General features: G+C 36.2%; 2 protein-coding genes across 11 annotated transcripts; one reads left to right on the forward strand and one right to left on the reverse strand.

Annotated features, from left to right (window-relative positions):
• LOC113233307 (p53 and DNA damage-regulated protein 1) lies at positions 1–640 on the forward strand. The gene has a single exon (XM_026468394.1). The coding sequence runs from the start codon at positions 143–145 to the stop codon at positions 533–535; it is 393 nt and encodes a 130-aa protein (XP_026324179.1). The 5' UTR covers positions 1–142; the 3' UTR covers positions 536–640.
• A 1,189-nt stretch (positions 641–1,829) lies between these two features.
• On the reverse strand, positions 1,830–26,127 carry LOC113233364 (serine/threonine-protein kinase mig-15). 10 transcript variants are annotated; one of them, XM_026468485.1, is made up of 22 exons: positions 25,854–26,127; positions 25,586–25,651; positions 24,618–24,825; positions 23,065–23,241; positions 22,394–22,625; positions 22,184–22,312; positions 21,417–21,644; positions 20,363–20,439; positions 17,694–17,778; positions 16,894–17,017; positions 15,819–15,839; positions 15,014–15,110; positions 11,206–11,335; positions 10,636–10,783; positions 9,278–10,237; positions 8,216–8,338; positions 4,353–4,557; positions 3,811–4,031; positions 3,440–3,630; positions 3,196–3,322; positions 2,981–3,109; positions 1,830–2,893 (listed from the first exon to the last, which is right to left on the reverse strand). In XM_026468485.1, the coding sequence occupies exons 1-22, from the start codon at positions 25,917–25,919 to the stop codon at positions 2,645–2,647; spliced, it is 3,993 nt and encodes a 1,330-aa protein (XP_026324270.1). In that variant the 5' UTR covers positions 25,920–26,127; the 3' UTR covers positions 1,830–2,644. The 10 variants fall into 10 exon arrangements, with proteins under 10 accessions (XP_026324270.1, XP_026324269.1, XP_026324268.1 ...); XM_026468484.1 differs by having other exon boundaries at positions 2,981–3,115; XM_026468489.1 differs by having other exon boundaries at positions 1,831–2,893; positions 2,981–3,115; positions 10,636–10,765.
• Between the last annotated feature and the right edge of the window lie 1,786 nt (positions 26,128–27,913).

The following is a 27,913-nucleotide window of genomic DNA, read 5'->3' on the forward strand; positions in this document are numbered from 1 at the left end:
AATAACTATGAAACGACGATAATTGAGTATCAGCGGACGAAATATAAGAAAAGCACCGCCAATGCCAATAAGAAGAAAGAAGATTTTATACTTAATTAAATAAGCAAATACAGTGGTAGTTTACTTTATTTGCTCAGTAGAAATGGACGATCAAGTTAAAATTTTAAAGTATTTAGTATCAGCTGAAAAGTTAGCAGAAGAGATATTATCCGATAGGCGTGAAATCGTACTGCTGGATAAGAGAAGAAATCAAAATCGTGAGGCACTAAGGAACATCACAAAAACGGGTCAGCGCAAGTGTTGGTTGACTGTTGGATCTGTCCTCATTAAACACGACTTAGAAGCAACAAAGACTCTTTTAGTGGCAGATCAAAAGCAACTAGATATAGATATAAATAAATTGCGGTCAGATCTTAAAGTAAAAGTTAACAATCTAAGAGATTTGGAAATACAGCCACCTGTACCAGGTCTGATGTTAGTGCCCATGTCACAGAAGGAAACACGGAGCCTGTCCAGTGCTGGCTTATTCTCATGACATGTCAATAAATTGACCTTTAGTGGCAGAATAAGGGTCGTATTCTAGAACTACTCAATGCTCAAGTCAGGACTTGAGTATGATTCAAAGCACTAGAAATCATACTCAAATCCTTGCCATTAGGATCGTATTTCCAGTGCTTGAAATCATACTCAAATCTGCTCAAATCCTGACTTGAGCATTGAGTACAGTTCTGGAATACGACCCTGAGGGTTGTACTCTAGAACTCTACTCAAAGTTCAAGTCAAAATTGCACTGGCAACACAAGCACTTGAAATACGACCCTAATGGCAAGGACTTGAGTATGATTTCGAGTGCTTTAAACCATACTCAAATCATGAATTGAGCATTGAGTAGAGTTCTAGAATATGACCCTGAGTCTCTGTTTCCACATTGTTATACTTAATAAATGTCTTGTTAGTTGTCCAAAAAATAAATAAATTATGTATTCACTTTACTAACTCATTGCGTAAAAAAAGTTATAAAGTACTTCATATGAAATTAATTATTATTATTAAAGGTATTTAAAGTAATGGTAGACTTACATGCTCGTACTCGAGAGAGAAAGGCTGCTTCAAAGGTAAATATTTTAATCCCTGTGATCTCATATGACCTGTGCCTTTAATTTCAGTTTGTACATGTTTAGTAGCAATACCTCCAACTAACAGAGATGGGAAATGAAGTTATGAAACCTGCATAACCTTTGGAAAATATGTTCCCAAACCCAGATTGGACTTGCATGGTGGTCTTATACCCCTCCAGAGAGGACATGTGCCAGGCAGTGAGACATTCAATTGGTTGCCAATGAGAGTGATTAAATTCCATTATTCCCACTAGTTCTGTAGACAGAAGTCTGGTACTTTTATCCCTATTTGTTCTGATAGTAAATAGACAGTTTTCTTTACAGAACTGAGAATTTTCTCTCCCACTATTTCAGTTGATAAATACACAGTTTCCATCTAAGCTAGGTGTTGTGATTCTCGAGATCGAGAAATTGTGCCACTGGAATAAGTTTATTTTATTTAACTGTTGAACGGCAGACCAACAAAATCTAGTTTTTTTGCAACTAGAACCGATTAAATAGACTTTTTTTCTCATGCTGGTTAAGGCATGAGGAAATTTGTTTTCATGTATCCAGCAGTGATGACTATGATATAGTCTTAAGAATTTTCTTGTTCCAGATCATTATTACAAGGGAATACTTTTCAACCTTGTGATATCTGTTCCATATATATAATCTAAGAGAAAAAATAAAAAAAATACAAATGTATTTTTGTGTTTTATTGGGCTAAGGTATTTTCAAATAAAAAGTCGTCAAATATATAATTTTCAATATGCACAGTTACATCTTTATACATGTAAAAAATATAGTACATAACAAATAAATAATAAATAGTACCAAATTTAAGGATTTAACCATTAGTAAAATTGTTGTTTGGTGATAATATGATACAAAGTGACTTGACTAATTGCCAATTTGTAGAGTGAAAAATCCCTAAAGATTAATTAATTAATTTACAATACCTAATTGTGTTTCATTTGTAAATTGTCGTATAATTTTAATATCTGTCAATGATGGCATGTCCTTTGTTATCAGTTATCATGAACATAAAATAATTGTATCAAATAATTTTTTATCATCACCCACATTTCTTAACGTTATAAACAATATAATATGGCATATATGAATAGTTTGATTTGACATACATTTTCTTTCAGAAATAAACAACTGCAACATATGTAATAATAAAACCTAAGCATTTATATTACCTTACGAATAATTGTCAATATCAAAACATTTTATTCTAGAGGTTATTGCTTATAATTATATACGTTCCTTACTAGCATTTGTATTGACATAACTATCTTCAGTACAAAATGCCACGTAATAAAAGATGAGGGTCCTCGAATACTCGAATGTAATAATATTTGTGGATTGTCTTTTGAGCACATAATAATCCGTCACTATCACAAGTCTTTGCATTTGAAATGGCCAGTAGTTTGCTATATGACTAAACTTGTGGCTTGTACAAATAAGGACCATACATAATGATGTTGTGTGTCGCTTCATCACAGTTCGTGCGCGCTCGCAACCGCTACGCCCTGCCACTACCAGTTGGCCATGCCTGGCTTGTTGAGAGTCATGAAGTATATCTGACAAGAGGATCCGCCTTTGGCTGAAGAAAAGAATACTTTGTCGTTGCGTTCACATAAGAACTTGAGTCGTTGTGCTTTCTTGTGCATGAACACGCCGTCGAGATGTCCGGATTCGACAGAACGGATCTCGATGGCTTTGTTGCCCCAACCCATTATTTGCCCTGTGCCAATGTATGCGACAGACGTCGGCATTTCTCCCCACTGAAAGAAAGTTAATCCATAAAAAAAAATACATTAACGGAATAAGTAAGTTACTTACGTTGTTCTTGTCTTGTACAGTTCACTTACCTGGAGTACAATATTTTTGCTAACTCGTCCATAAGTGTTGACGTAAACGCCTTCGTTATCGTAGCACAACAGTAACTGTACACCATTCGAGTTTGGAAGCGGTACAATACAGTGTGGTACAATAGGCCCCTGTATCTGGAAAAAATCCGATTTTTAAATAATATTGCCCTTGACAATTACACATTATATTATTACAGTATAGTTAACGAACTTACATGCTTTGGGATATAAATGTCGTAGACTGTGGCGTTGTCTAGGTCTACAGCGTGGAAGCCGTCAGCTGAGCCGTAAATTACTTTCAGTCTTATGCCTTCTTCAATAGTTAGATCAACCAGTAGAGGCCTGGAAAATAATTATTTTTTAGTGATTAACAACTTATAGTATCCAACAGAATGAGGTATAAACTAATAAACATAAATGAGGTGTTGAGGTGGTCATTGCGGTGTTGTTAGTTCTTACCTATGTTGCAATTCTCCAAAGTTCTTGAAGGCCATGAATTTGTGATAGGGTTTTGGTGCCCACGCGTAAATCTCGATGGAATCTTTCAGAGCGATCACTAGGAACTTGATGCGTTCATATTTCACGATTCTAAAGTGAACTGCGCCTTGCAGCTCACCTACGTTGATCCATCCATTCCTCCTTTCGACTTGCTAAAAGGTAAAAAAAATGTTAATTTTCTAAAAGGAATTAGAGAATTGTATACAAATATTTCTGCAGAATGAGGGTGTGCTTGTAAAAGTCGTTCTTTGTATTAAAGCACTAAAATTAGAGTTGTGCCTCAAGTGTGAAGCTATTGCATCAAGAAATGAATATATAAAATGATCACTAACATCACTTAGTCCGTCAGTACGCAGAATTTTAGACTTCAACCAGCTCAAGTAATAAACGCGAACGCGATTCTTCTTTCCGGATACAGTCACCAGAATGTTTTGTCCTTCTAACACTTCCATTTGTTGGAAGCGGCGTCGTGAGATCAATTGATACACCTTGCCCTGGCCAGAGCGGTCCAGCAACATCAAACCATTTTCCGTTCCAATGAGAAGATTGACTCCTGCAACAATCGCAAAAAAATATTAAGACTTCCTTATCTTTTCCAATTTCTTAACTGCCTCTGTGGCCGAACGGTTACCATGCTGGATTGCCACGCAGAGGTCCCGGGTTCGATTTTCGAGCCGGGACAAATATTTGTATGGTGAACATTTATTTCTCTCGTGAGTTTGAGTGGTTGTTTATGTGTGTGCCCATGGCACCCGCGATTTCACGATTTCACGACAGGCTTTCCGAGTGCGTGCTATGAGTGTGTGCGTGTTATTATTATTAATTAACAATAAAAATACAAATTGTATGCTAAACAAAATAATAGGATATTCACCCCATAACGCTGCACACAAAATCTCCGAGTTGAATCTCTTCTTGTATTTACGTATTTCAGGAGTGTCGGAAGAGAGATCGTGGCCAGTCGGCGTCACGTTGACATTGACGTGACTCTCACGGCGAGAAGAGTTTCCTCCGGAGCCGCCAGTGCCGCTGCCGGTCGACCCAGCTCCGAAACCGAACGTGAGGAACGAGCGCTGCTTCTGTTGCAAGGGAAGGAACTGTTGTTGGGACCCCACAGAGGAATTGGAAGGGGAATGTTGGAGGCCGTGCGCGATGGCAGCGCCCGCCACGAACGACTTGGACGGGGTGGACTGCGCAGACGACGGCGGGGGGTGATGGTGGTGCAAGAGGGGCGTGCCACTGGCCACGGCTTGCCTGTACTGTAACAGAGAAACGTACTAATTAGTCAGGAATCGTTGTAAAAGCTTAAAAAGCCACATTTGTAGACATAAACGATTAACTATACCTTTCCTACTTTTAAAATTGATAGTAAGATATTGCAAATAAAATTCTTTTGGCTAATAGCATCGGTAATTGTGATTAATGTCTTTTGTTAGTCAACTCCACCTCCCAGATTAGTTCGCATTTCAGTGATCAGAAAGTTATTAGCTCGGTGGTGGCTGAATATTATTTACGAATCTATGAATAGAGTATTATGGTTTGCGACAATGGCATGTATGGAAATGACATCAGGCAGTGTGAACTGAACAGTCAAAATATCCTAATATAAAAATTATTTTTCTCTTTAAATCATAATCATTAGTAAAGTGAATAATGTTTCTGAATTTTTATGTCTTTCAGCCAACATAATAACAAAAATAAAAACTAAATAATTACAACTGAAGTAAACTAATTATAAAAGGTCGTTTATTAAATTGTCTACAGTAATGTTAACTTTGAGGTGTTATTTTGTCACCCAAATACAATACATATAGCTGGAAAGTTAACGCTCAATTGCCCCGAACAGTTTGCTGTTATCTTTATGAATATTGACTAGGCCCCTTACCGATTACAATTGCTTTATATAATTCAGGACATTGGATCTCGTGTTACGGTTATTAAGCTACGTATATTGCCTACAAGCTCGGGTAAATATGTCTTCGCATTCGATGACCCAAGAGTTCGTACAGTTGAAAGCGCATAAGAGATGCATAAATACAGAAGTGAGTTACAGGTCTGGCTTTCAACATACAACAATCTATAAGCGTTTCCTTGTGCATCAGTCTTTTCGTACTTACGCAGTGTAATGCTGCCGGCAAACCGCAGCCTCGGCTCCGGGAGTTTGCATGAGCGACAACCATTATCACATTATTAATACATTAAAGCCACCACATGTAATCCAGGGACTTCTAATATTATATTGGGGATTTTAATTATGATTATTTATATGGTGAGTAGGATTCCGTAAGAATTATGATAATTATTGTAAACTGAAAGTTTATCACTGACTCTTATAAACAAAGATCAGAATAGGCAGGGTGTGGTCACATAAACTTATAATAATCAACATAAACAAGGACAAAATGTACATAGACTCCTAACAGTCCTTCGCGGACGTCCGCTACAGACGGTAAAATGTATTATGCCAGTCTGCGTTGCACTTAAGTGTAACCCTTAGTGCCAGCGCAAACCGACAGACGGCAAGGCAGAGGACATTACATTTATCAGTGTATATTTTATGCTATTAGAATAGCAATAAGGTATAAATTTCAATACTCTAAGACGCAGAGAGAAATGTGCCGCGATGCTCCGAGGTCGGTCTCAAGAGCATTGCAATTTATATTTCCTTATTTCAATTGAAATAGTATAAAATTTACATTGCTTACATTACAATTAATATCCTCTGCTTCTAGTGCGTCACTTTGCGCTGGTCCGTCGAGTGTGTAACCTCCCTCTGAATTAGTGGAATGATTACATCGGTATTTTTAACCGACTTCAAATAAAAAGGAGGAAGTTATACACTCTCATAGTGGTTCCATTGTCACCAAGTCAGAATCTGGTGAGGGGATCTCATGGAAATGGAAAAAGTCCGATAAGCAAACTTTTGCAACTAGCAATTACCTTACTAAAGTACTGCATTTAAAAGAAAAGTTCTATAATTGTAAACAAAAATGCGACTTTGTTTTGATGCTTTCTTTTTGTTTTTAAACATTCTGGGTCATATTATCCGCTTTATGTACATGAAGTTCAGGTAAAAATACTCTGCCTGTTAAAATCTCAGCTTATAACATCAACGGGCGAAAATTACAATTTTGATGAAAATGCACTATTTACATGACAAAACAAAACATAAAATTCTAAATCGAACTATGTAAATTACTTTTTTTACGTCCATTCGTGCCGAAGGAAACGATATGTAAAACAATCTTCAAACTTACGGAATTGTATGACCATATAAAACAATCATTTGCAGAATTTAATTAAAATTATAATTGTACTACAGGGGTTTCAAATATTACGACTAGAAAGACAATGCCATATTCTGCCAAGCGCTAAAATCTCATCTGACGGTTAACCTAATCATAAATATCTACGCATATAAAGTGGTCAATTTTATCAAAAGATTTGCACATTTGTCAAAAATCAATTTTATTTCAATACACTACTGCATAATCAAAACAAATAAAAGTGCACCTCATATTATGTCGTGTGATTTTTGTCAAATGAGTAATCAGAACAAAGGCTAAAATTGACTTATTACTCATATCATTTTAAGGCTGATGTACAAAGACAAGTTGAACTTTGTGTAAAATGTCTTGTTTACTAGCTTCAAATAAAAGTTTCGACTACTGGGGATAACTTTCAGAAGTTCCCGTTTCAGTGTCTTTTTTGCAAAGCCTTTGGACCCTTTCATGGCCCGTAACAGCATTTGCCGTAAAATGAAATATTTTTATTTTAGTTTTACAATATGGATCTCAAAAAAGCATCTACGGGCTTTACAGCGAGATTTCCAAGTGCTTTCTATATAGTTGTCGCCTACTGCTTTCCCATTGAGAAGTATCAACAACGTACTGACTAAATTCAATTATTTATATACATAGAACATTTATTAAATCAAGTAAGCCGTTGTGGCAAGAACAGTGTTGTTTTATATATTATTTAAATATTGTCCATGAATGTGTTAACATTATACTATAGATGTTTAAGCCTATTCAAAGTGGTCTGTATAGTTGCAAAACTATGCAGGTAGTGCAGGTTTTTATTTGTATATAAAATTCGACAAAGTACCTAGCAGGTAACAGTAGAAGGCAGTTTTGTCACAGCAATAAGTCTAAAAGTCGTGTCCAAAGTTCAAAATATCTTTCTACATATAATTTATTATTAATTATCTATGGCAATCTTGGCATTGTCTGTTGCTGAATAAAACCATTATTAACAATCAATATGAAGCACGCTTTTGTGAGAATGTCACGGACACAGCCCCCATGAATAAAATGGAATAATGTAGTGTTAAAAATCGTAACGTGACTTTAGCCACCCGTGTCAGTATTTACTGGAGCATGTAATGTAATACATGTAACAATTTGGAACAAACTAAAGTCTCTTGGCTTGGATAAAACATTTAAGCCAAGAGACTGTACTGTCAATTCTGATTATAGAATTCCTTTAAAAGTTTTCCTTTAAAATTGCCAGAAACATTTCAAAGAATAAGGTGTAAGTTATATAGCTAGCACGCTTTAGTATCGCTCCAATATTGAAACCGTGTTTAATATAATTGCAAGATTGTACATTTCAATCTGTACATTTTAGGTAATTTCGTACAAGTGCGGTAGTAAAGAGTGCTGACAGATATAGCTTACCGATAATCTGGATAAAACTACGTAAAATTAAAGCATGGAAGGCGGAATGGTAATTCACCTCTTCACTGGTCGATTTGTCGTGACGAGGCGGTGTGGTAGGCTGTCCGGCCTGGCTGAGGAGATCAGGCAGTACAGAGCTTGTTCGCGACCCGCTACCCTCGTTGGCTCCGCTCGAACGACCCTACGGATTCACAATAACGTATAATAACTTCAATAACTATAAATATACAATTTTAACTTGGACACAATATTGTCAAGGTATTTTCATTTAATAACCTGAACTTTACGCACTTGAAACGATTGAACTTTTATTTTTGCTAGAAAATAAAACACTTCAAAATGTATTATAGAATTGCACGACAAAGATGTGTCACTTCATGTGAATAGGAGCGTATAGCAGCCTTTAGCAATATTAATGGTTTCGATTACAGCAACAGTTGGACAAACACAAACAGGGCAGCCAAATCATGCAGTAAACACATTCGCAATCGGATCTTTCCGTCCAGGCTCGTGATGTTTCGTTAGGCGTTCATTCTCAAATGTTAATGGTCGGTGTTCATGGCGCAACATTCCATTGATGTTACTGGATCGAAGACTCGTTGGCAGGAAGACGGTAATCGCGCAGATAATTTTATTTATTAGTTCTTTTGTTACTATTTGCATTCATGTATAATGTTAGAAATAAAAAGCTGTGAAAATATTGTTTATTTTCGGTCTAAATAAGTCAAATTCCCCAAATCATACTATCATTCAGCATATCATTGCATAACAATAAAATCTAGTAAATTACAGGCAATTTGAAACCTCACGCCAATTGGTAAGACGTGTGAGCAGTACCGAACTAAAATAAAGTAATTAAATATCATATAAAAGGGGCAACATGGTATATAATAGATACTTACATACTTTTAATATAGGGTTCAAACTGAATCGAATAAATTATTAGATACACAGAAAGAGCATCTCATCAACCATCACACCGGGCACACCACAAGAACCAAAACCAACTACATAACTTGTCAAATAAAAGCATCACCATTAATCGTTAGTTCAGTTAAGTTCCAACCCATACCAAACTGTAAGTAAAACATGTTAATAAACTATCCTGAGCTGCATTTACCTGATCCTGTGCGAGTACCGCTTCCTGCCCATTACTTGCCATGAGCTCTGTGTGTCGGTTATAATGTGAGTTTCTTCGAAATACTATATCGGATTCAGTCTTTTCTCTGCGAGGTTTCATCATGCAGTTTGGTTCGGATTCGTTGTTAGACGGATTTTTGTTTTCTAGCGTGTTGGCAGTGATATCTGGGGTACCGGCTTTCTCAAACGATGTGCTACTCGTAAAGCAGATGCTGGTGGCAGGTGAGTCACTATTCAGGCTGCTCTGCCGGCTCGGGCCGTTGCTTTTCTCGCTATCTTGCCTAATTAGCGCAGCGACGTTTTTTAATGCATCTATGGGATTACTCATGGGTGTTCTTTTGTCACCTACTTTTTTGTCAGTCTTTTTCACTTCGCCCTGTGCGGACATTTTCAAACTGTCATTCATTTTAATGAAATCTGTCAATACAGGCTCGCCAGAGGGAACGGGCTGATTCTTCCGGAATATGCCGCTGGACCTCATCTGTTTACTTGCTCCGGCCGAGTTTTCGTGCTTAGGAAAATATATAGCTGAGTGTCTGGTGCTTGGCAGTGGAAAAAGATCAGAGTTTTCTCTTCTAAACCCTCTAAAGAACCGATTTGGAGAATTCAGCTCTGAGTCTTGTTCCTTTTTAAATTTCAATATATCGGACAGCTTCTCCTGCGTGGTCTTTTCGCTGGGCTTCTGAAATAGTTGCTTGTGGCGAGAAGGCGGAGTTGCAATGGCTTTGTACTTGGCCCACGCATCTTCCATTTCGATCCGCGACTGTCTTTGTAGTTGCGCCCGCTTTTGTTCGGCTTCCTTGGCCGGTTGCACCTTTTCTTTCGCGCCCTCCTTGGCTTCAGTGCTTCTAGAGGGAAAGAATCTTGCGAAATCCCAATCTTTGAGCAGCACCGCTTCATCGACATCGGACTGCCGTTTATCATGTTCGCCATTATCTTTCTGGTGTTTTTCACATGTCCAATACAAAAAGTGAACATAAATAAATGGAACACAAGATTTTAAAAAAGGAAGATTGCTCACTTATCTTACATTGGCGTGAAAGTAATGAAACTAAAGAAATAAGAGCCGTAGGTAGACTACGCTAACAAATAGTGACAATACCATTTATCACTACTAAACCATGTAGGAAGTAGAAAAGACAAAAATTTATTGTATTTTTTATAGGTGAACTGGTGACTACGCATTTTTGCAATAAAATCGCTGTATGACTGATGATACTTATTATGCTTGATGTCAATGTCATCAATCATCGAATGAAACTGAGAGGCGCCCTATAAAATCTGAACAAATGGACACATAAGTTAACACAAAGCGCTGTGAACTACAGGGAGACTTACCCGTTTCATTACGAGCGTGCGATCAGGGTGCGCGTCGTCGTCATCAGGTGTCGGGGGCAAGGGACGCGTGGGTGCCCCCCCTCCTCCCCCGCTACCAGCACCATCTTCGCTGACGGCGCTCAGCCCCGGCCTGTAGCAGAACTCGGGACTGACAAGCCGAAACAAAAACAACGGGACCGGAACAGGATACAAATAAATAGGATTTTAAACAAATATCATAAAAGCAAATAATATAATTGGGGAAACGCATTTGATTAGATAGGATTCTGGAAACGAATAATATTATTGGCTTATAATAATAATCTATACCTATTACCGGTATTTTGTACTTTATAATCACGCACTTGTGTGCAATTTTGCACACACTGAAAAGCCTAAAACAGTTACCTTGTTCAGTACCTGAGTAGAACACAGAATTACGATTTTCATGGTTACACTGTGTATGATATTCATTCATAAAATCAGCAATTAAAGGCTAGACCTAGACGACCCAAGTCGCGTTTCACATCAAACAGAGTGACCTGTAGTAACAGCAAAATCTCAAATAGAACACAGAATGGAATAACTTACAGCGGCTTGGGCGGATCGCTGGCGAGCAGTGTGCCGTCGTTGCGCACGCGGCCTCCGCTTTCTTCGGCGTCGGAGTCACTTTCAGAATCCTCGAATGTCGGCTCTGGCGGGTTGCGTTCTACAGGCGGCCCTATACAATAACAATAAAATATCACACATGCCTAACCTACAAACCTTCTTTTTTCTGTTACTTCGCCCCACAGAAATCTAATTAAATAGGCATATTTAGATTTCTATGTTTCGCCCCCTATTCATATCTGTTACTGAGTGTATATTGCCCTCTTTATCATAACAAACGCAATCAACATTTTCAGCGAAACGGATTTTTTTTATAATACTTAAGTGACGAGACGAACAAGACGTGCGCCTGGTGGTAAGCGATACGCCTATTCATAACAGTTGCGGTGCCATTCAGAGCTTTAAAACGCAAAGATCTTATGGACACTGCTGCTGCGCCCGTCATCCTGAGACATTTTATTTATTATACTGCCTGGCGGCAGAAATAGGTAAGGTGGCAGTACTTCCCCGGACGAACTTTTCACAAAGACATCTACTGCTACTAATATCTCATATAATAACATATCAGCGAAACGAGATCTTCAACGCTCTAATCTGTTTTTGAATATCTTATTTATTAATTAAATTTTTATTGAATTGATATCCAATTATTTTTTGTGAAATTACTCCACTAGTTTGTTATAATTAGTAATACAAAGATCGAACACTCAGAAAAAATTCCTTCGATCCGGTCGGATTCGAACCGACGTCTTCTTGCATACCGTGCCAGACGCTATACCAACTAAGCCACGGAACGAACCAACGGACCTCACGAATTTTTCTATGTGCTTGCGTCGTGTCTTTGTACTTGGTTTTTCAACGACTTTTTAGTCGTAGCGCCATCTATGAGAAATCTTTGACAGATTTATCACCCAGTTAGTACCTTTACAGCTACCAGTCCTGGCGAGAGATGTCGCTATTCACTGTATTAATTAAATTTTTATTGAATTGATATTCAATTATTTTTTGTGAAATTACTCCACTAGTTTGTTATAATTATTAATAAAAAGATCGAACACTCAGAAAAAACACTCAGAAATAATTTCTTCGATCCGGTCGGATTCGAACCGACGTCTTCTTGCATACCATGGCAGACGCTATACCAACTAAGCCACGGAACGAACCAACGGACCTCACGAATTTTTCCATGTGCTTGCGTCGTGTCTTTGTACTTGGTTTTTCAACGACTTTTTAGTCGTAGCGCCATCTATGAGAAATCTTTGAGAGATTTATCACCCAGTTAGTACCTTTACAGTACATTTAAGGAATTTTTTCTGAGTGTTCGATCTTTGTATTAATAATTATAACAAACTAGTGGAGTAATTTCACAAAAAATAATGGAATATCAATTCAATAAAAATTTAATTAATACAGTGAATAGCGACATCTTTCGCCAGAACTGGTAGCTGCAAAGGTATTAACTGGGTGATAAATCTGTCAAAGATTTCTCATAGATGGCGCTACGACTAAAAAGTCGTTGAAAAACCAAGTATAAAGACACGACGCAAGCACATAGAAAAATTCGTGAGGTCCGTTGGTTCGTTCCGTGGTTTAGTTGGTATAGCGTCTGGCACGGTATGCAAGAAGACGTCGGTTCGAATCCGACCGGATCGAAGGATTTTTTTCTGAGTGTTCGATCTTTGTATTATTAATTATATCTTATTTATTTTCAGTTTTATTGTTAAGCAATTGCGTAATTATTTTTTTATTTTTTTGTGGCAATAAAACTTTAGGTGCCAATAGCTCGAAAGTTACCAAAATGCAAATGCGTTAGTTATGATTATGATAAGAACGGCAGTGTACTGGTCTCAGTACCACTGCGGATATGTTTGCTCCGGTTTGTCCGATTCTTCTTTTATTTCCTGGACCTTTGTTAGTAACGATTACTATGGTAACTTATTGTTACAATACGATGTCTGAATACTGAAACACTTTGTCTGTGTGCAAGGCAAAATGTGGATAAAACGCACGTTGAAAACATTTTTTTTTATAATACTACGTGACGGGACGAAAAAGTGTGTGTTTGGTGGAAAGCGACACGCCAGTTCTTAACACTTGCAGTGTCACTCAGAGCTTTAAATCACAAAGACCTCAGCCACTGCGTCCGATACCCTGAGTCGATAAGTCCCATGTGCCTGTAATTTCACCAGCACTGTCTACATCACTGCTTGCCGGGAGAAATAGGTAAGGTGGCAGTACTTTCCCTAGACGAACTCTTTCACAAGGACCTCTATTGCTACTAAAACATCGCAGTCGCTACACGAAACTCTCGTTTTTAAAAATTTAAACTTAATTTCAGAAAAGAAATGAAACTGTTTTTCCGGATTTAAATCGCGTATATTTGTTTTTTCAAACAAATCGACGTCGCGTAAACAATGTTGCAGTCTGCGAGCATGTCATAGATAAACCTACACATTCAATGAAGTTTGACAAACCCCAGGTCCTTATCTACCCAGGATGCTGCGAGAGGCCATTGAAATTAAAAAACATCCTAATTTCAACAGGGAAGATGGTTTCTCCGTACCACCAGTTTGGGATCCAGTATTTACTCTAATGAAAAATTTTAAACATACATAAGACTGCAGTACTAATTAATATGTTGTAATTTATTCTAATTTCTATTTAATTGATAATAAATTGAACTTAATAAAAATTCATGCAATAAAATAATTTGTAAAACTTAATGTAGCGTAAATTGGAATGTTTTCTTTGTAAAATTAAAAATAAGGTATTTAATTAATAACTATTGTAACTATAGTGAAAAAATAAGGTTGTTTGCATCAATATTAGACATAACTGGTTGAAGACTGTACCACCTCAGTCAACCGTGACCATGGGACCTGTAAAGGGCCCGGAACGTCGGTTTGTTTGAAAAAACAAATATATGCGATTTAAATCCGGAAAAACAGTTTCATTTCCTATGTGTAACAATCGCGAGAACCTAAGAACACGTTATTAAACTTTAATGTCCGATTCTACCCTCTGTATTAACTAAAGCATATTTTGCATTTTGTAACTTTCGCGATATACACACCTCGTATTTTTTTCTTTGAAAAATGTCAATTACACTGATTTTGCTTAACAATAAAACTTCTTCTTGGCGTGTCGACTCTGACGTGTATATTTGTGACGACCAGTACTCAGCGACTGAGGTAGCATTATCAGGGGCGTTGTACAGATCCCCGCGTGTGCAGGTGTAGGGACACGCAGGGCAGGACAAAAGATGTACCATTGTCTGGAGAGAGACCACATAGACATGCGCTCTTCTCTCTCTGCTTCAGCCGACTTGGATCCGTAGCCTATTTAGGGACTTTCAAGTTTGCCAAGGTAGATCAAGCCCAGGAGGTAGGTGTTTCGACAGCGGAATGAGTGATGCCGTGGGGTATTTCTCCTTCAAGAGACTTATTCGGGCCTGCTTAGGTCCCCGTCCAGAGGGTATAACAATAAAACTGAAAACTTAATAAGATATTAAAAAAATCGTTTATTGTGGGTTTTAGATCTCGTTTCGCTGATTCCAGATACGTTAATAACTCCATTCCGCTAAAAATGTTGATTACGTTAGTTAAGCACGGCAAGTTTGCCAAAAGAGTCAAGTCTTTCGCTTAGTTTGCGAAAAAATGTTATTTACCAGATTTACTAAAGACGATAAACTCAATCAAGTAGTGAAGTCAATCAGTATGGTCTTTAGTCATAGATTGCCTATTTTTGAATGAAACGGACAAAAAAAATGTCTATGGGTACATTGACAAACCTTGTCCGTTGGTAGGCGCACGCGGTGGTCGATTCGGTGGCTCGTTACCTGACACCACACCGAGCTCGTTGAGTTGCGCCGCCAGCTTATCCAAGTCCTACAAAATGCACAACGATGCCTTACTTTCTCAAGCTCGTATCTTATAAACAGTGGTTATTCAGGAGACGGGAAAACTTTATATCTATTTTAAATTTCTTATCAAAGGTGTTAATTTGGCTTACTTTAAGAATAGGTAAAAGCTAGTGTGTAAATATGAAGGAAATGTGATGTGAAATTTGCCTGCAAAATTTGTATATACAATCCATTTTTTGCATTTCAGAAACTTTGTGCTTTAAGATACGAGTTTGAGAAAGTAAGGCGACAATAAACTAATATAGTAATGTTTAAATTGTTCCTAAATTTATTTCTTCCGATAACTGCGAAGGAACCATTTCTGGGTCCAGTGGTAAGTTTGTCACTTGTCAGTGTTTCATAACACTACTGGCATGCAAATAAATTTGTTTTGTTTACGAAGAAACCAATTACATGGTTTCAAATTAGGAAAAACCAAGGTATTTTAAACAACAAAGTAACGAAATTGACTCGAGGGAGACTTCCCAGAACAACCAAGCCAGAACCAGTTAAATTAATTTTGTTTTCCTAAATTGATTCCAATAGGCGCTTAAAGGGCTAACAGCTGGTTTAGAAAAGTTGTCCATAAAAATAATGCTGTTATAATTACCAACAAATATATACATACAACAATGAGACTACACTACTATGTAAATAATGAAATAAATAGCAATGTAAAAATACGAAAACCAACCTCGGGCCTCCGCGGTGGAAGCTGACGGTGCGCAAAGAAAACAACAGCGTTACATGGAAACAAACAAAAAAGCAAATCAAATATATGTGGTCTTAATAAACAAAAAGTCAACTGTAGTGCTTATAAAATAAAAGATTTTATGAAGTGCGAATTATTTTTAAATACAATTGCGTAGTCATATGAGCTGCATTCAGCAACTCACAGCTTTCAAAGAATAGTGGCCCAATTAAAAATAGTTTCCTTCTGCTATATTTATTACTGAGATTTGTTCAGAAATTACTTAAATTTTATTGACAATGAGACACCGAGCTTTTCATTGGTCAAAATAATCATATGAAAGCGTAGCGATTGTCTACGGTAAGTCGATTTTGCGCGGCAGACACGTCTTAGTTTTTTCCATCTTCCTGATGAATTAGGTGCTTTTAAGACTGGCCACTATTCTAGAAAGTCATAGAACTGTTGCAGCTGCAGTGCAATTATGCTGATTGCATCACAATTGTAAGCAGACTGCACTAGCAGTTGCGTTGACTGCAACCAACTGCAGTTTAACAATTGCAATGCAGTTGGAATGCAGCTTGTGTGCCTATACCATTACTAGACTCTAAGTAATCGAGCATCGTAAATTAGCATACTAAAGTACGTTAGAAATGTTCGTGGAATGGTCAACATCGACTAAGAAACTTTGGGGTACAGTCAGCATCGTAATTATCTGAATGGGCAAAAGAACAAAAATTTTTGATTCAACTTTTAAACGTACTTTAATTTAGACAATGTATACTACATTACATGAAGATATAAAAGAATGTCTACATATTTTTTGAATTTAATATCAGGACTTAAATATTGTGGGACTCAGTGAGTCTCTTCGAGACCTTAGACGTTGCAACACATCAGAGGTAAATAAAAGTTATTTGATTTTTATTATATAATTATTTCATATTTATTTTAATTAATTATACACGATAAAGTCCCGATATTAAATTCAAATGATATGTGAAAATTGTTAAGTCTAAAATATTATTTTATTTGGATAGTAGAACACTAATAACAAAACTGAAAATGGATTAGTACATACCATTGGTTTGAAAATGTGGTGGGAGCCCCGTTGCGGAGGTTGTGGGCCGCTGGCAGGTGGCGTGCCATTGTTCGAGCCTGAACTGTTCGACGAGCCCGAAGACTTTGGCGTCGGCGGAAGAGGCCTGCGTATGCAATACCAGATTATATCAATATTCTATCCACATATTTGACGACCTCGGTAGCCTAATGTTTTACATTGTGGACGCTGAGTGCGGAGATCCCGGGTTCAACTCCCTGTAGGACCAATTTGGGAAATTAATTTCTCTAAATTGGTTCTGGTCTGGGTGCTCTGGAAAGTACCCCATAATTCCGTTGCTCTGGTACTCATTGTACAGGGAATTCCCTAGTTTGAGACCAGGCAATTTGTGTGGTTGGTGGGCACATAGACATATTTCTCGGAGAGATCAAATATAACATTTTATGGCTAAAATATTAGCCAACAGTTCACGGAAAGTCCTTCATCTTTTATCAATCATCTGTATGCGTTCTAAAAAAACTCGCATAGAAATTTTAGAGAGCATGGGAAAATATTAACTCAATAATTAACACACTGGTTGTAAAGAACTAGTTCTATGACGTCACAAATGTAGAAAATAAAAAACAGGTAATACTGGATTTTGTAGGTGTCTTTGTTGATAATATGAGGCATTGTTTTCAATTACTTGTGAATTAATTAGCACGAAATAGTACACTAAGTTCGATATTCGAAGCACTGCAGGTTTATTTTGTATGATACTTTGAACAGTGTCAGTTTGTGTAGACCGAATGAGTGCAGGGCGTAAGTATTAAGGTAATTACCTATATCTATTAGGCGGCTGTGCCTGCGGGTCGGGCACAACGATCAGTCTTTGCGGAATGGAAGGCCTCGCTGGCGGCCCAGGCTCTGTTTTTTCAACGTCACAGGTTAAGAAAAAACCACACAAATATTATTAACAGATTGGTAGACTTTAGAGCGACGCGTCAGCTTTCTACGTTACAAAAATTTGGCTTTAAAAAAACAGATGTTCCACAGCCATCCACTCAACCAAAATATTTGAAACAGCCGTTTTTTTAGCTTTCATTGGGGTTCTCCCAGAAAAACTTGCTTGTATTAATAGAATTTCTCTTAGGCTCATTCTGCGTGTAAATTTGTAATTCCTATAGTTTTAAATAATAAACGTTACTGACGCATTGTTCGAAAGGCTACCGTGAGTCTATTCCAAACAAAGAATATAAATGATTCCTAGAAATAGATCCAATAATATTAACATCGAACATCTGGATAACTAAAATGTCTCAGACGCAATCTTACAGTCCATTCATTGTTTATTTTATGTAACTGATTGTATCTCAATATCTTTATTCTTCATGTTAATTATAATAATGATTATTGTACCTTAGCGATGCGCGATTATGAATGATTTCGATATTCGACTCGTTAGTAATCGCTAATCCTGTCATTCGGATGTCAAATTAGTAACCTACTAATTTTTGTATTCGAATGATTTGAATGATCATTCATTACTAATTAGTAGTACTAATCCATAGATTTCCTAGAGCATTTCTGCTCGTGATCACCTAGCCCTCTCTGACATAATGGTAAATACTGTAAATGTGACGGGGACAGGGATATTTTGGTATGGACATGATGAATGAGGTGTTCCGATATAATAATCATTCGACTCGTGCACCCCACCGAATGGCATTCGCATTCGGTATTGTTAATCATTCGAATGATTAGTTTTAGTAACATTCAAAGTCGCGCATCGCTATTGTACCTTTGAATATTTAAATGAAACAGTGGTATATATACAAGGCTGCTAGCAAACAAAAACAGGTAATAGAAATAAAATAAAATTTTTTAGATCTAAAATTGATATCAAACAACGTCTCGAGCTCTCTCATGGTAACTTAGGGTTATTTGTAAAATACTAATAACCTCGTAGGACTATATTACTAATATCATAAACAATAACTTTTAGTCCATGAGTATTTACAAAACGTAACAAATTTACCAAAAATATTATATTTGTTGCACTATCTGACGCTTTTTAGATCTACATTTGGTAGTAAGTTCAAACGTGTAAGCGTCCTCCCCGACATCCCCCATTATTTACGCTAGTGCTTGCTTTTGTTACCGCACAGAGCGAGTTTAGAGCGGTTTAATTAAATATTTTTATTTTTGTACGAAAGTAAAATATGACGAGTTATTCGAGCAAAAGTCATGGAGCAAATGTTATTATTATTATTATTTTTTTGTAAAAAATAAGTGCGCATTTGACCTCCATCTCACCTGATGGAAAGTGACGATGAGGTCGAGGATGTAGCATGCACTCTTAAATAATGCATATTCTCTCTCGCCTTGAAAAGGTCCTAGTTATAGCGTTCAGGGAACAAGTCTGCAGGCAGGGAATTCCACTCCCCAGCCGCTCGCCATACAAATGTGGAAGCGAAACGCTTCGTGCGAATTTAGGGAATATCCACAACACAGGGGTGGAACCCCAGCCCAAGTCTATTCTCCCGATGATGGGAAGGGGAAGACGGAATCAAATTATGTAATTCCATCGCACTATCCGTGATATAGCCTCTAGAATACCGATAAGCTAGCAACTCCGCGGTGGTGTTCAAGGCTCTGCAGCTGTGTCTCTACTAATTCCGAGGTTGGTTATGCTGTTAGTAATATACTCCTATCAGGTTCTTAGCATTTTACAAATAACCCTGTACCGGTCCCGGGAAAACTATAGAGAGCCGGAAACATTAGAAATGAGAAATACACGCGAATAGTTTAAATTCCAATAGTTATTGCGACAAACTGTGAATTTGATATCAATAGGTCTTCTTTACTTTTGCTTCAAAGGGCAACTCACATAGGTCTCTCACGAACACATATTCAAAAGTGGTAACTTCAAGATATAACCTTTAAAATGTAACGCTATAACTAGCAGTATTCGTTTTTTAGGTAAACTTGGCATTTATGAATAATATGTGACAAATTAACAGTTCTGTTTGTCCCCTCATGTAGTATTAAAAAAATAATAATGAAAAATATGCGTAAAAATAATAACTTTCTTATAAAAAAAACTGACCTCAACAGTTTGTGAAATGACATCTATTTGCCAAGTTTCATTGAAATCGATTAACGGCAAGTGGGTGAATTTGAACAAACTGGATTCATCAATAATTTGCCACCATTTATAAACGGAATATTTTCTCCAAATTTGACGAGACCTCTACAGAGGTACCCTTTCCAACAACAAAAAAAAAAGAGAATCATCGAAATCGGTTTACAATGTAGGAGTAAACGCGTAATTTACACAAAAAACCCATCGACTTGAGAAACTCCTCCGTTTCTTAGAATCGGTTAAAAATAAGCCGTCATATTTAATTGATACATTCATTAGTCATCGAAAGTGTTATAATTTCCTTTGTGATTATTCTGCTCTGTTTGGAATAGACTAGTTGACGAGTTACGTGTTTAGTCAAGTCACCTGGAATTTCCTCCCTCTCCTCGCGCTTGCTGTTGCGTTTCGGCGGCGGCTGCGGCTGCGGCGCTTCGGGGGCTGGTCTAGGTTAATCGACACGTAACATTTAGTACACAACGGCACAGTTAATAAGGCGTTAAATTGTTTAACAAAAAACATTAAACCAAGTATTGAGGACATAACACGCGGTTAAAGTTAGGTAACAAATTTCTAATTACTAGTTCTATTCTGCCAGTGTATAGTCCTTAGTTTATATGACGTGGTGCCTCCTTTGAAAATATGTAGATTGTTAGTAGTGTTGTGTGTCAAATTATTGGTAGTCATGTACGAAGAGTGATCAATAAATAATATTAAAATGATTCCTGATCTTTTCTGAATTATTTATTTTGATAGTTTTAGGAAATATGCGAAGTTTAGTTAGAACCAGGTTGCATTTATTGTAAATTATTTTCTGTATGATAGACAAATTGATTTCAGAGTTAGGCTCTTGTCGGTGTAAGTTAGGCTATCCTGTGACAACATAAAACCACTAAAATACCTGATCTATTATATGAGCTTTTTAATATACTCCATAAATTCCAAAATGATCATGGATAAAAAACATTAACCAATTTCATGTTTTTTTATTCATGAACATTTTATATAGGTATGTCATGTTTTCATACAATGTATGCATGTGTAAATATTAATAAATTTGTATTAAAAATATTAGGATATTTCAGAAGGCTTTTAAAGGAAATTTAGAAATTTGAGTATGGTGTAGTGGGTACAAATAACAGCTCACAATAAGAGAGTAAATACATTTTGCAATATAGAATGCAATTTTACTGGTGCCATCACTGTTTGTTTATGAAAATAGTTTAGGTCATTACCTCACTGTTTTTGGGTCATATAACCCCAAATTTAAAAATGACAAGTAGAAAATAGTAAATTTTTATTTGGAACGTAAATATTTGAGATATCTTTCATGAGAGTTGAAAACCTTATTTTTTTCGACTTGTTAGTATCAATAAGTTTCTGTAGCTTTCCATATGTTTAAGTATGGAATTGTAAGTCTTACCTGCCCTCCTGTATCTGCTGGAAGTTGCGCCGCAGAGTATCTCCGCCTTGATGCGGCGCGTTGTGTACGATGGAGGAAGGTTCCCCTGCCACCGCATTTTCCTCCTCTTCGCCCTCTGATCCAGAGTACTTGTACTCCTCGCGCACAGAGTTATCCTGCTTTCTCTTCTTACACCTATCTATATGATCCTTCAGCTGTATTCGCACCTGCCTTTCTGTAGGTTGATCCCTGTATTAAAGAATATTTATGGCTTATATTGCTTCCATAAGAAATAGCCATTACATATTTTTTTGTGATTCCAAGTGACGGGACGAACATGTCGTGGGCCTGGTGGTAAGCGACACGCCTGTTCATGACAGTTGCAGTGCCATTTAAAGCTTTTGAGCAGTACTTACCTGGATGAACTCTTTTACAAGAAGCTCTGCTGCTACTAAGGGAAAACTGTCCCTTGCTTTTTGTAGATAATTTGGTATTTGTTTGTTATTGTAATAACGAAGGGATGTGCCTGATAGAAACAGATGGAGGTAGATCACCCACTTCAGAAGCTGACCACGAACTTCAGATGTGAGGGAACGACTAGAGACTAATAATGAATGTTAAAATAAAATGAGAAGTCTCGACTAAATTAAATATACAGTTTTTAAGGCTCTGAACATAAGTTTCAGCCAAGTTCCAATGACCTTTGTAACTGTAATGCTCCACATAATTAGTACAATAATAGTGCTACGTGATTATACAATTACTATTTACGAGTATAAATGGCGTACCTTATGAATGGATGTTTTAATAATTGTTCAGTGTAAGGTCGTTGATGGTAATCCTTAACAAGAACAGTTTCAATAAAGCCGTGAAACTTTTTGGCCCATTTCTTTGACTTTAAACGGGGAGGTGGATTTCTGCAATAAAAAGCTTCAGTATTACTAATCATCGGATATGTCGCATGCCAATGTCAATTGGTGATAAATTATTATTATTACCGTGGAATAAGGAATAGAGCTCTCATAGGATGCAGATCACACAGAGGTGGTTGACTCTCTGCCATCTCAAGTGCAGTGATACCGAGAGACCAAAGGTCAGAGCGATTATCGTAGGTAGCATCGGGGTTCTCATCGCACGCAATCACTTCAGGCGCCATCCAGTAGGGGGTACCAATAAAGGTGTTTCTCCTTCCAATTGTTCTGTCCAATTGAGCAGATACACCAAAATCCACTGCAAATACGAAACATTTAAGTAGAACTCAGAGTACAAAGTTAACGAACAACGAGTTCTTAAAACAAATTACGTAAGTGACAAAACAACAGTAATGCGAGTCATCGAATCAAGCAAAATCAATTTTAAACGCTTGATATGCCTTCCTAAGAGCCCTCAAAATGTACTCTGAGTACTAAAATTTGTTGGGTTCTGTCACAAGGAAGTTACAAAAATTCTATATAAATGAAGAGTCATAACAGTACTATCAAGTATGAGTCACTGTTATCAAGTTATTTAAATAATAATGCCTGAGCCTGAGAACACAATTATGTATCAGGAGAATGAAAGTCAATCGTATTATGAATAAGTAATAATTAGTTTTTGATATTTTTTTTACCTAAAAACGAATTACCTAAAATGAGATGCACAATTAGACATTGAATGAATCAATGCTTACCAAGCTTTACTTCAGCATTGTCAGTCAACAAAACATTTTGTCCTTTAATATCTCTGTGTATTACTTTGTTTGAGTGCAAATAGCTGAGACCACGAAGAATTTCCCTGCAGATGTATGATATCCATTCTTCTTTCAGAGATTGCCCCTTGGTAGACTTCACCAAGTCAGTCACAGAGCCTGTAAAATATTAAGTGTTTGTTATTAGATCTGAGTAAATTAATTTTAAAACTATGAATTAAATGGAAAATGTGGGTGTATAGACAGAGTCTTCTCTTGGTGCACGTCAGTAACAGCTAGGCACGGTAACATGGTGCCTAGATTGGCTGATCTTAGATGCTTTAACTAAAGAGATTCACTCAGACATGACAACAGTCTTTTTCAAAGCCTTCATTTCTAAAACCAGTTCTGAAAGGTTGCAACATACTACTCAAAGTCAAAATAAAAGAAGCATCAAAACAACAAAGTAAGTAAGGACATGGAAAGCGCGGAAAAATCTAGAAGGACATCTCTGCTGTCCGTTAACTAAAATGTGGCTAAATGACAAAATATTTTTTTGAGATATCTTAAAAAACCATAACCCAGTTTCAGAATATTGAAATTGTTTAATGATATTTCAGCTATGCATCGTTAGGGTAAGTTCCGATAAGTCAAACACGTTAACTAATTTTAACTGTTTTTAAAAAAGAATTTTGTGCACTATTTTTTGCTATTTAAAATGGTTATTTGTCCATTTTTCACTTCGCCGCGTTTTAATTAGTGGATGGCAGATCTAGTGGTTACTCTAGTAGGCAAATTAAAAGAAAGCAAGCTACCGAATCGATACCAGAAATTAACACTATGCTAATTCGAATTTTGTCGACTTTGCATTCTTAATGCAAAATTATTCCGCTAATTAAATTCAAAATTAAGAAAATAATACAAAAAGTAATAATCATACATTTGTTTTATGATCTATGATAAATAACTTGTAGTAAAAAAATTACTGTACATAATGTTTTCAAAGCTCTTTTTTAGGCTATGGTGAAAAATTGCAATTTTTGATGGCCTAGTGCTAACAGCTGGTGTCGAAATCTTCACAGTGCACAGTTTCTTGCCTCTGTGACCAAGTGTGCAAAACATCTCCCAGTATAATACCACATGCTTATGTCCATATTAGTATTTACTTTTCAAATGTAGCATTAAAGTAGCATAGCTTAGAAAGTACATAACCTTCTTAAAACATGGCAACTATAACTTAATCTCCATCAGTTAAGTGGACCTTGAATTGTAAATAAGTATGCAGTTAGATTTCTTTTTAAAATTATTAACAGCAGGAAATTTCCGTGACTTTAGCATAATAAGTGTAATAAAATCTACATAATGTCTAGGAATGTATATTTGCTCAACAATGGTCATATATACCAATTAGATGTTTCAGCTGCAGCTGAGAAAGAAAACATTCTGAAGAACTTCAATAGAAAAAAGATATGACATGCACAAACATCCTTAGTTACTATTATTTTTTTACAAAAATAAGATCTTTGTGTAACAAAATTATCAATCAATATGCTCACCAGCTCCACAGTACTCCATAACCAGCCAAAGTTGATCATCTTTTCCAGGAGGACTCTTCTTGATGAAGGCTCCATAATAAGTGGCAATGTTACGATGGTTGGAATACTTTTTCAACACATTAATTTCAAGCTTTATCTCTTCCTCTTCATCCTGTGTGACATCCATAACTTTGATGGCAGCAAGTTGCCCTGTTTTGGTGTGCCGGCCCTACAATTTGGAAATTATAAGCCACTCTGTTTGAAGATTACTAAAGTTAACATGACTAAGTAAAATAATAATAGCTACTTAGTTATCAGACAATAATATATAAAAGTATATTACAACTTCCTATCCATTGGAGATCTACTTCAACTTCCAGAACATATTACACATTCAAAACAATACTGTCACTATTTAAAAATCTCACTTTTTTCAAATTTACATTTATTTTCATAAACCTTAAACTCCATTATCCAAAAGCTGACTTTTTTTGTTGACAGTATAGATTTAAGCATGCAACGTACTAGATTTAATTTCAGTGTTCATTGTGCAACATTATTAGATCACTTCACTTTTGTTGTAGGCAGACAGATATCAATTAAGTTCATTGACATTTAGCCTGCTCTCTAATTGTAATACTCAATGAAACCCATCATAGTTACCTACTAAGACTTTGTTTCTACTAAAATACTGCATATCTACATACAAGTAGGTAGGCAAGCCACAAAGTGTACAAAGAGTTCATTGATCACTGTAAAGGAGCTCTAATTTGCAGGCAAGTATACATAATGAATAATTATCCTATCAATATAGATTCTTTCACACAAAATCATAATTAAACTTTCGAATTTTAAATTAGGTTTCTACGTTTCTCTTCTGAACGAGATTCTAACTATTTTAGGATTATGTATAATATGCGAACGATGATATGTAGCAAGCACAGTCTCCTATTAGTATGGAAGTAGATAATAAGTAAGCAATAACAAACCTTGTACACTTGACCATAAGTGCCATTTCCAACAACTTCAATGAGTTCAAATATACCCGCCGGGTCCTGAAAGAACGAAATTCGTTGCAATCACAGAGAAAAAGACGAATAAAATCCTTTTTACTGTAACTTTATTATGAATCACGCCCTGCAAGTGTAGGATCATTGCCCTGTCAGTGGGACTGTTTTTGATAAAAGGTAAAGGACATTAGGTACTTAAATGTAAAAGACTGTGGTGTTTATGAATTCGATTAGTTGTTTAGCTTACCTTTAACGCGCTGAGGTCAATGTCGTCCAGTGAACAATTCACAGACGGTGCAAGTTGATGCGCCATTTTGAGTATATTGTCACACACGAAGACAAAGCACGAGAACCTCACATCAAAGCGAAATACGTAAAAAAACTCGTAGTTTGTGACATTGGCAAAGAGATTATATCAGTCTAATTATAATAACGTTATATTATTTATATTATACATTGTTTACAATTGAAATTAAAGTAATTTACAGCTACACAATCCGTCTGTCGCACACACCCGGCGGGGATACCAACATTATTTCTAAAAACACAACTATATCATATCATAGTAGTTCGTAACTTTGGTAATTAACGAGGTAAGTTTTATTTAGAACTAAAAAAAATTACAGATGTTTGTTTGTAGAATGGATGAGCTGTAGAGTAATTCCAATAAAATGTTTTATTTTAATACATATTTCTACTAGTTCATTGGTAACTAATAAATAGTAACACAGAGCAGAACATTTTAATTTTCTAATTAGGCACATTTTTGGAAATGATAAACAAACTGGAATGCTAAAAATTGATAGCCTATAATTTTATGCCTTATTGCCTTTTAAAAATAAATTAATAGTATTTTAAAAGTAATATATCTGTGCTAAGAGAATAGTCATAGGGCGAACCATCTATTAAACTCTAGAAGCAAGTAATATTAAACGTTGTGCATAGATGGCATTACGTGTACACACAATACTGTTAATTATGTATAAATTCTACCAAACAGTATGTTTAGATAAAAGTTATTAGTTTTATAAAAAAGAGAACCAGATGTTTGGGAAATATTTGACTCATTTCGATAATAACTTCTTAATAACAAAATTTATTTTATACAGTCATTAGAATACACAACTTTGAACTTTGAAACATCCGTGTGTTAAGCACTAGAGTTTACCATAAACCTGAGGAGCTCACCTATTTCTGCCGCCAAGTAGTAATATGAGCATTATTGCGTTCCCGTTTTGAACAGTAAGGGTCTTGGTGAAATTACAGGCACATGATACTTGTCTACTTATGTCTCATGGTGATGGACGCACTGGCAGTGCCCCTCAGATCTTTATGATTTAAAGTTAAAGCTCTGAATGGCACTGCAACTGTTATGTTAACCAGACACGACTTGTTTTGTCCCTTCGCTTGATAGGATCTTAAAAAAATAATATATATTTCTACGTATTTAGTAGTTGTTTACCTATACGAAGAGTAGTTGAAAGTTCTCAATGATAAATGGAGTTATTTCATGCAATTGTCACAAGAGCAACACGTAGTATACTCGTATATAGTTACATATTTTTATTTTACGGGGTTACAATACGGAAACTTGTGAGGACCCGACTTAAATGGCGAGAAAGAAATCAGCTATTACCTATTCCATTTCATAACACAACTCAAACAATATGTTTAAGCTAAAGTAATTACAAGTTAGAACTTCGATTAGCACTTCCATAGTGCTAATCGAAGTTGCTTGATGAATTGATTCCTAAAAAAGTTTAAATCGATCTTAGTTCCCTGATTTCGTCAGGGTATGCTAGGGCTCCCTGGATTAATTTCATTACCCTGGTACATATCGCATCCCCTAATTTGAGACCAGGTAATTGATGATGAGTGGCATGCCACATTAATACAAAAAAAGGAAGAAAATGTATGCTCTCTTACGAAATTATTCGTATAATTTTTTATATAAGAATTTAATTCTTTATGATTTATTTTTAGAAAGAAAACACAAAGAATCATTTAATTTTTATCAGATATTTAGCTGCGATTCTAAACATTATTGGTATATACGTATTTTATACATTGACATTACTGAGAAGAAAAAGCTCACACGGTCCGACTGTTACCGTATAGTTTATTGCAAAAGTCGTTTTTCGAACACCGGTTTTTATTCTAAAAACCTATAGTTGTAATTATTTAAAATCTCATAGTAGACCTCCCGAGTGGGATATAATACTAAATCTATGGATATAAGCATAGTCATGGAAAAAATATTTTTTTTTAAATTTGCATATATTTTATGCGCATAAAATGTAATAAAAA

The sequence above is a fragment of the Hyposmocoma kahamanoa genome, unplaced genomic scaffold, assembly GCF_003589595.1.
Source record: "Hyposmocoma kahamanoa isolate Upper Pololo Valley unplaced genomic scaffold, ASM358959v1 78, whole genome shotgun sequence".
Lineage (NCBI taxonomy): Eukaryota > Metazoa > Arthropoda > Insecta > Lepidoptera > Cosmopterigidae > Hyposmocoma > Hyposmocoma kahamanoa.

Excerpts from the sequence above, each read along its gene's own strand:
- LOC113233307 (XM_026468394.1), top strand. The coding sequence starts at position 143 with ATGGACGATCAAGTTAAAATTTTAAAGTATTTAGTATCAGCTGAAAAG.
- LOC113233364 (XM_026468480.1), bottom strand. The coding sequence starts at position 25,919 with ATGGCGCATCAACTTGCACCGTCTGTGAATTGTTCACTGGACGACATT. Across the intron at positions 23,242-24,617 it reads TATGGAGTACTGTGGAGCTG|GCTCTGTGACTGACTTGGTG; the intron begins GTGAGCATATTG and ends AATATTTTACAG. Across the intron at positions 3,116-3,195 it reads ACATTTATATCCCAAAGCAT|ATACAGGGGCCTATTGTACC; the intron begins GTAAGTTCGTTA and ends GATTTTTTCCAG.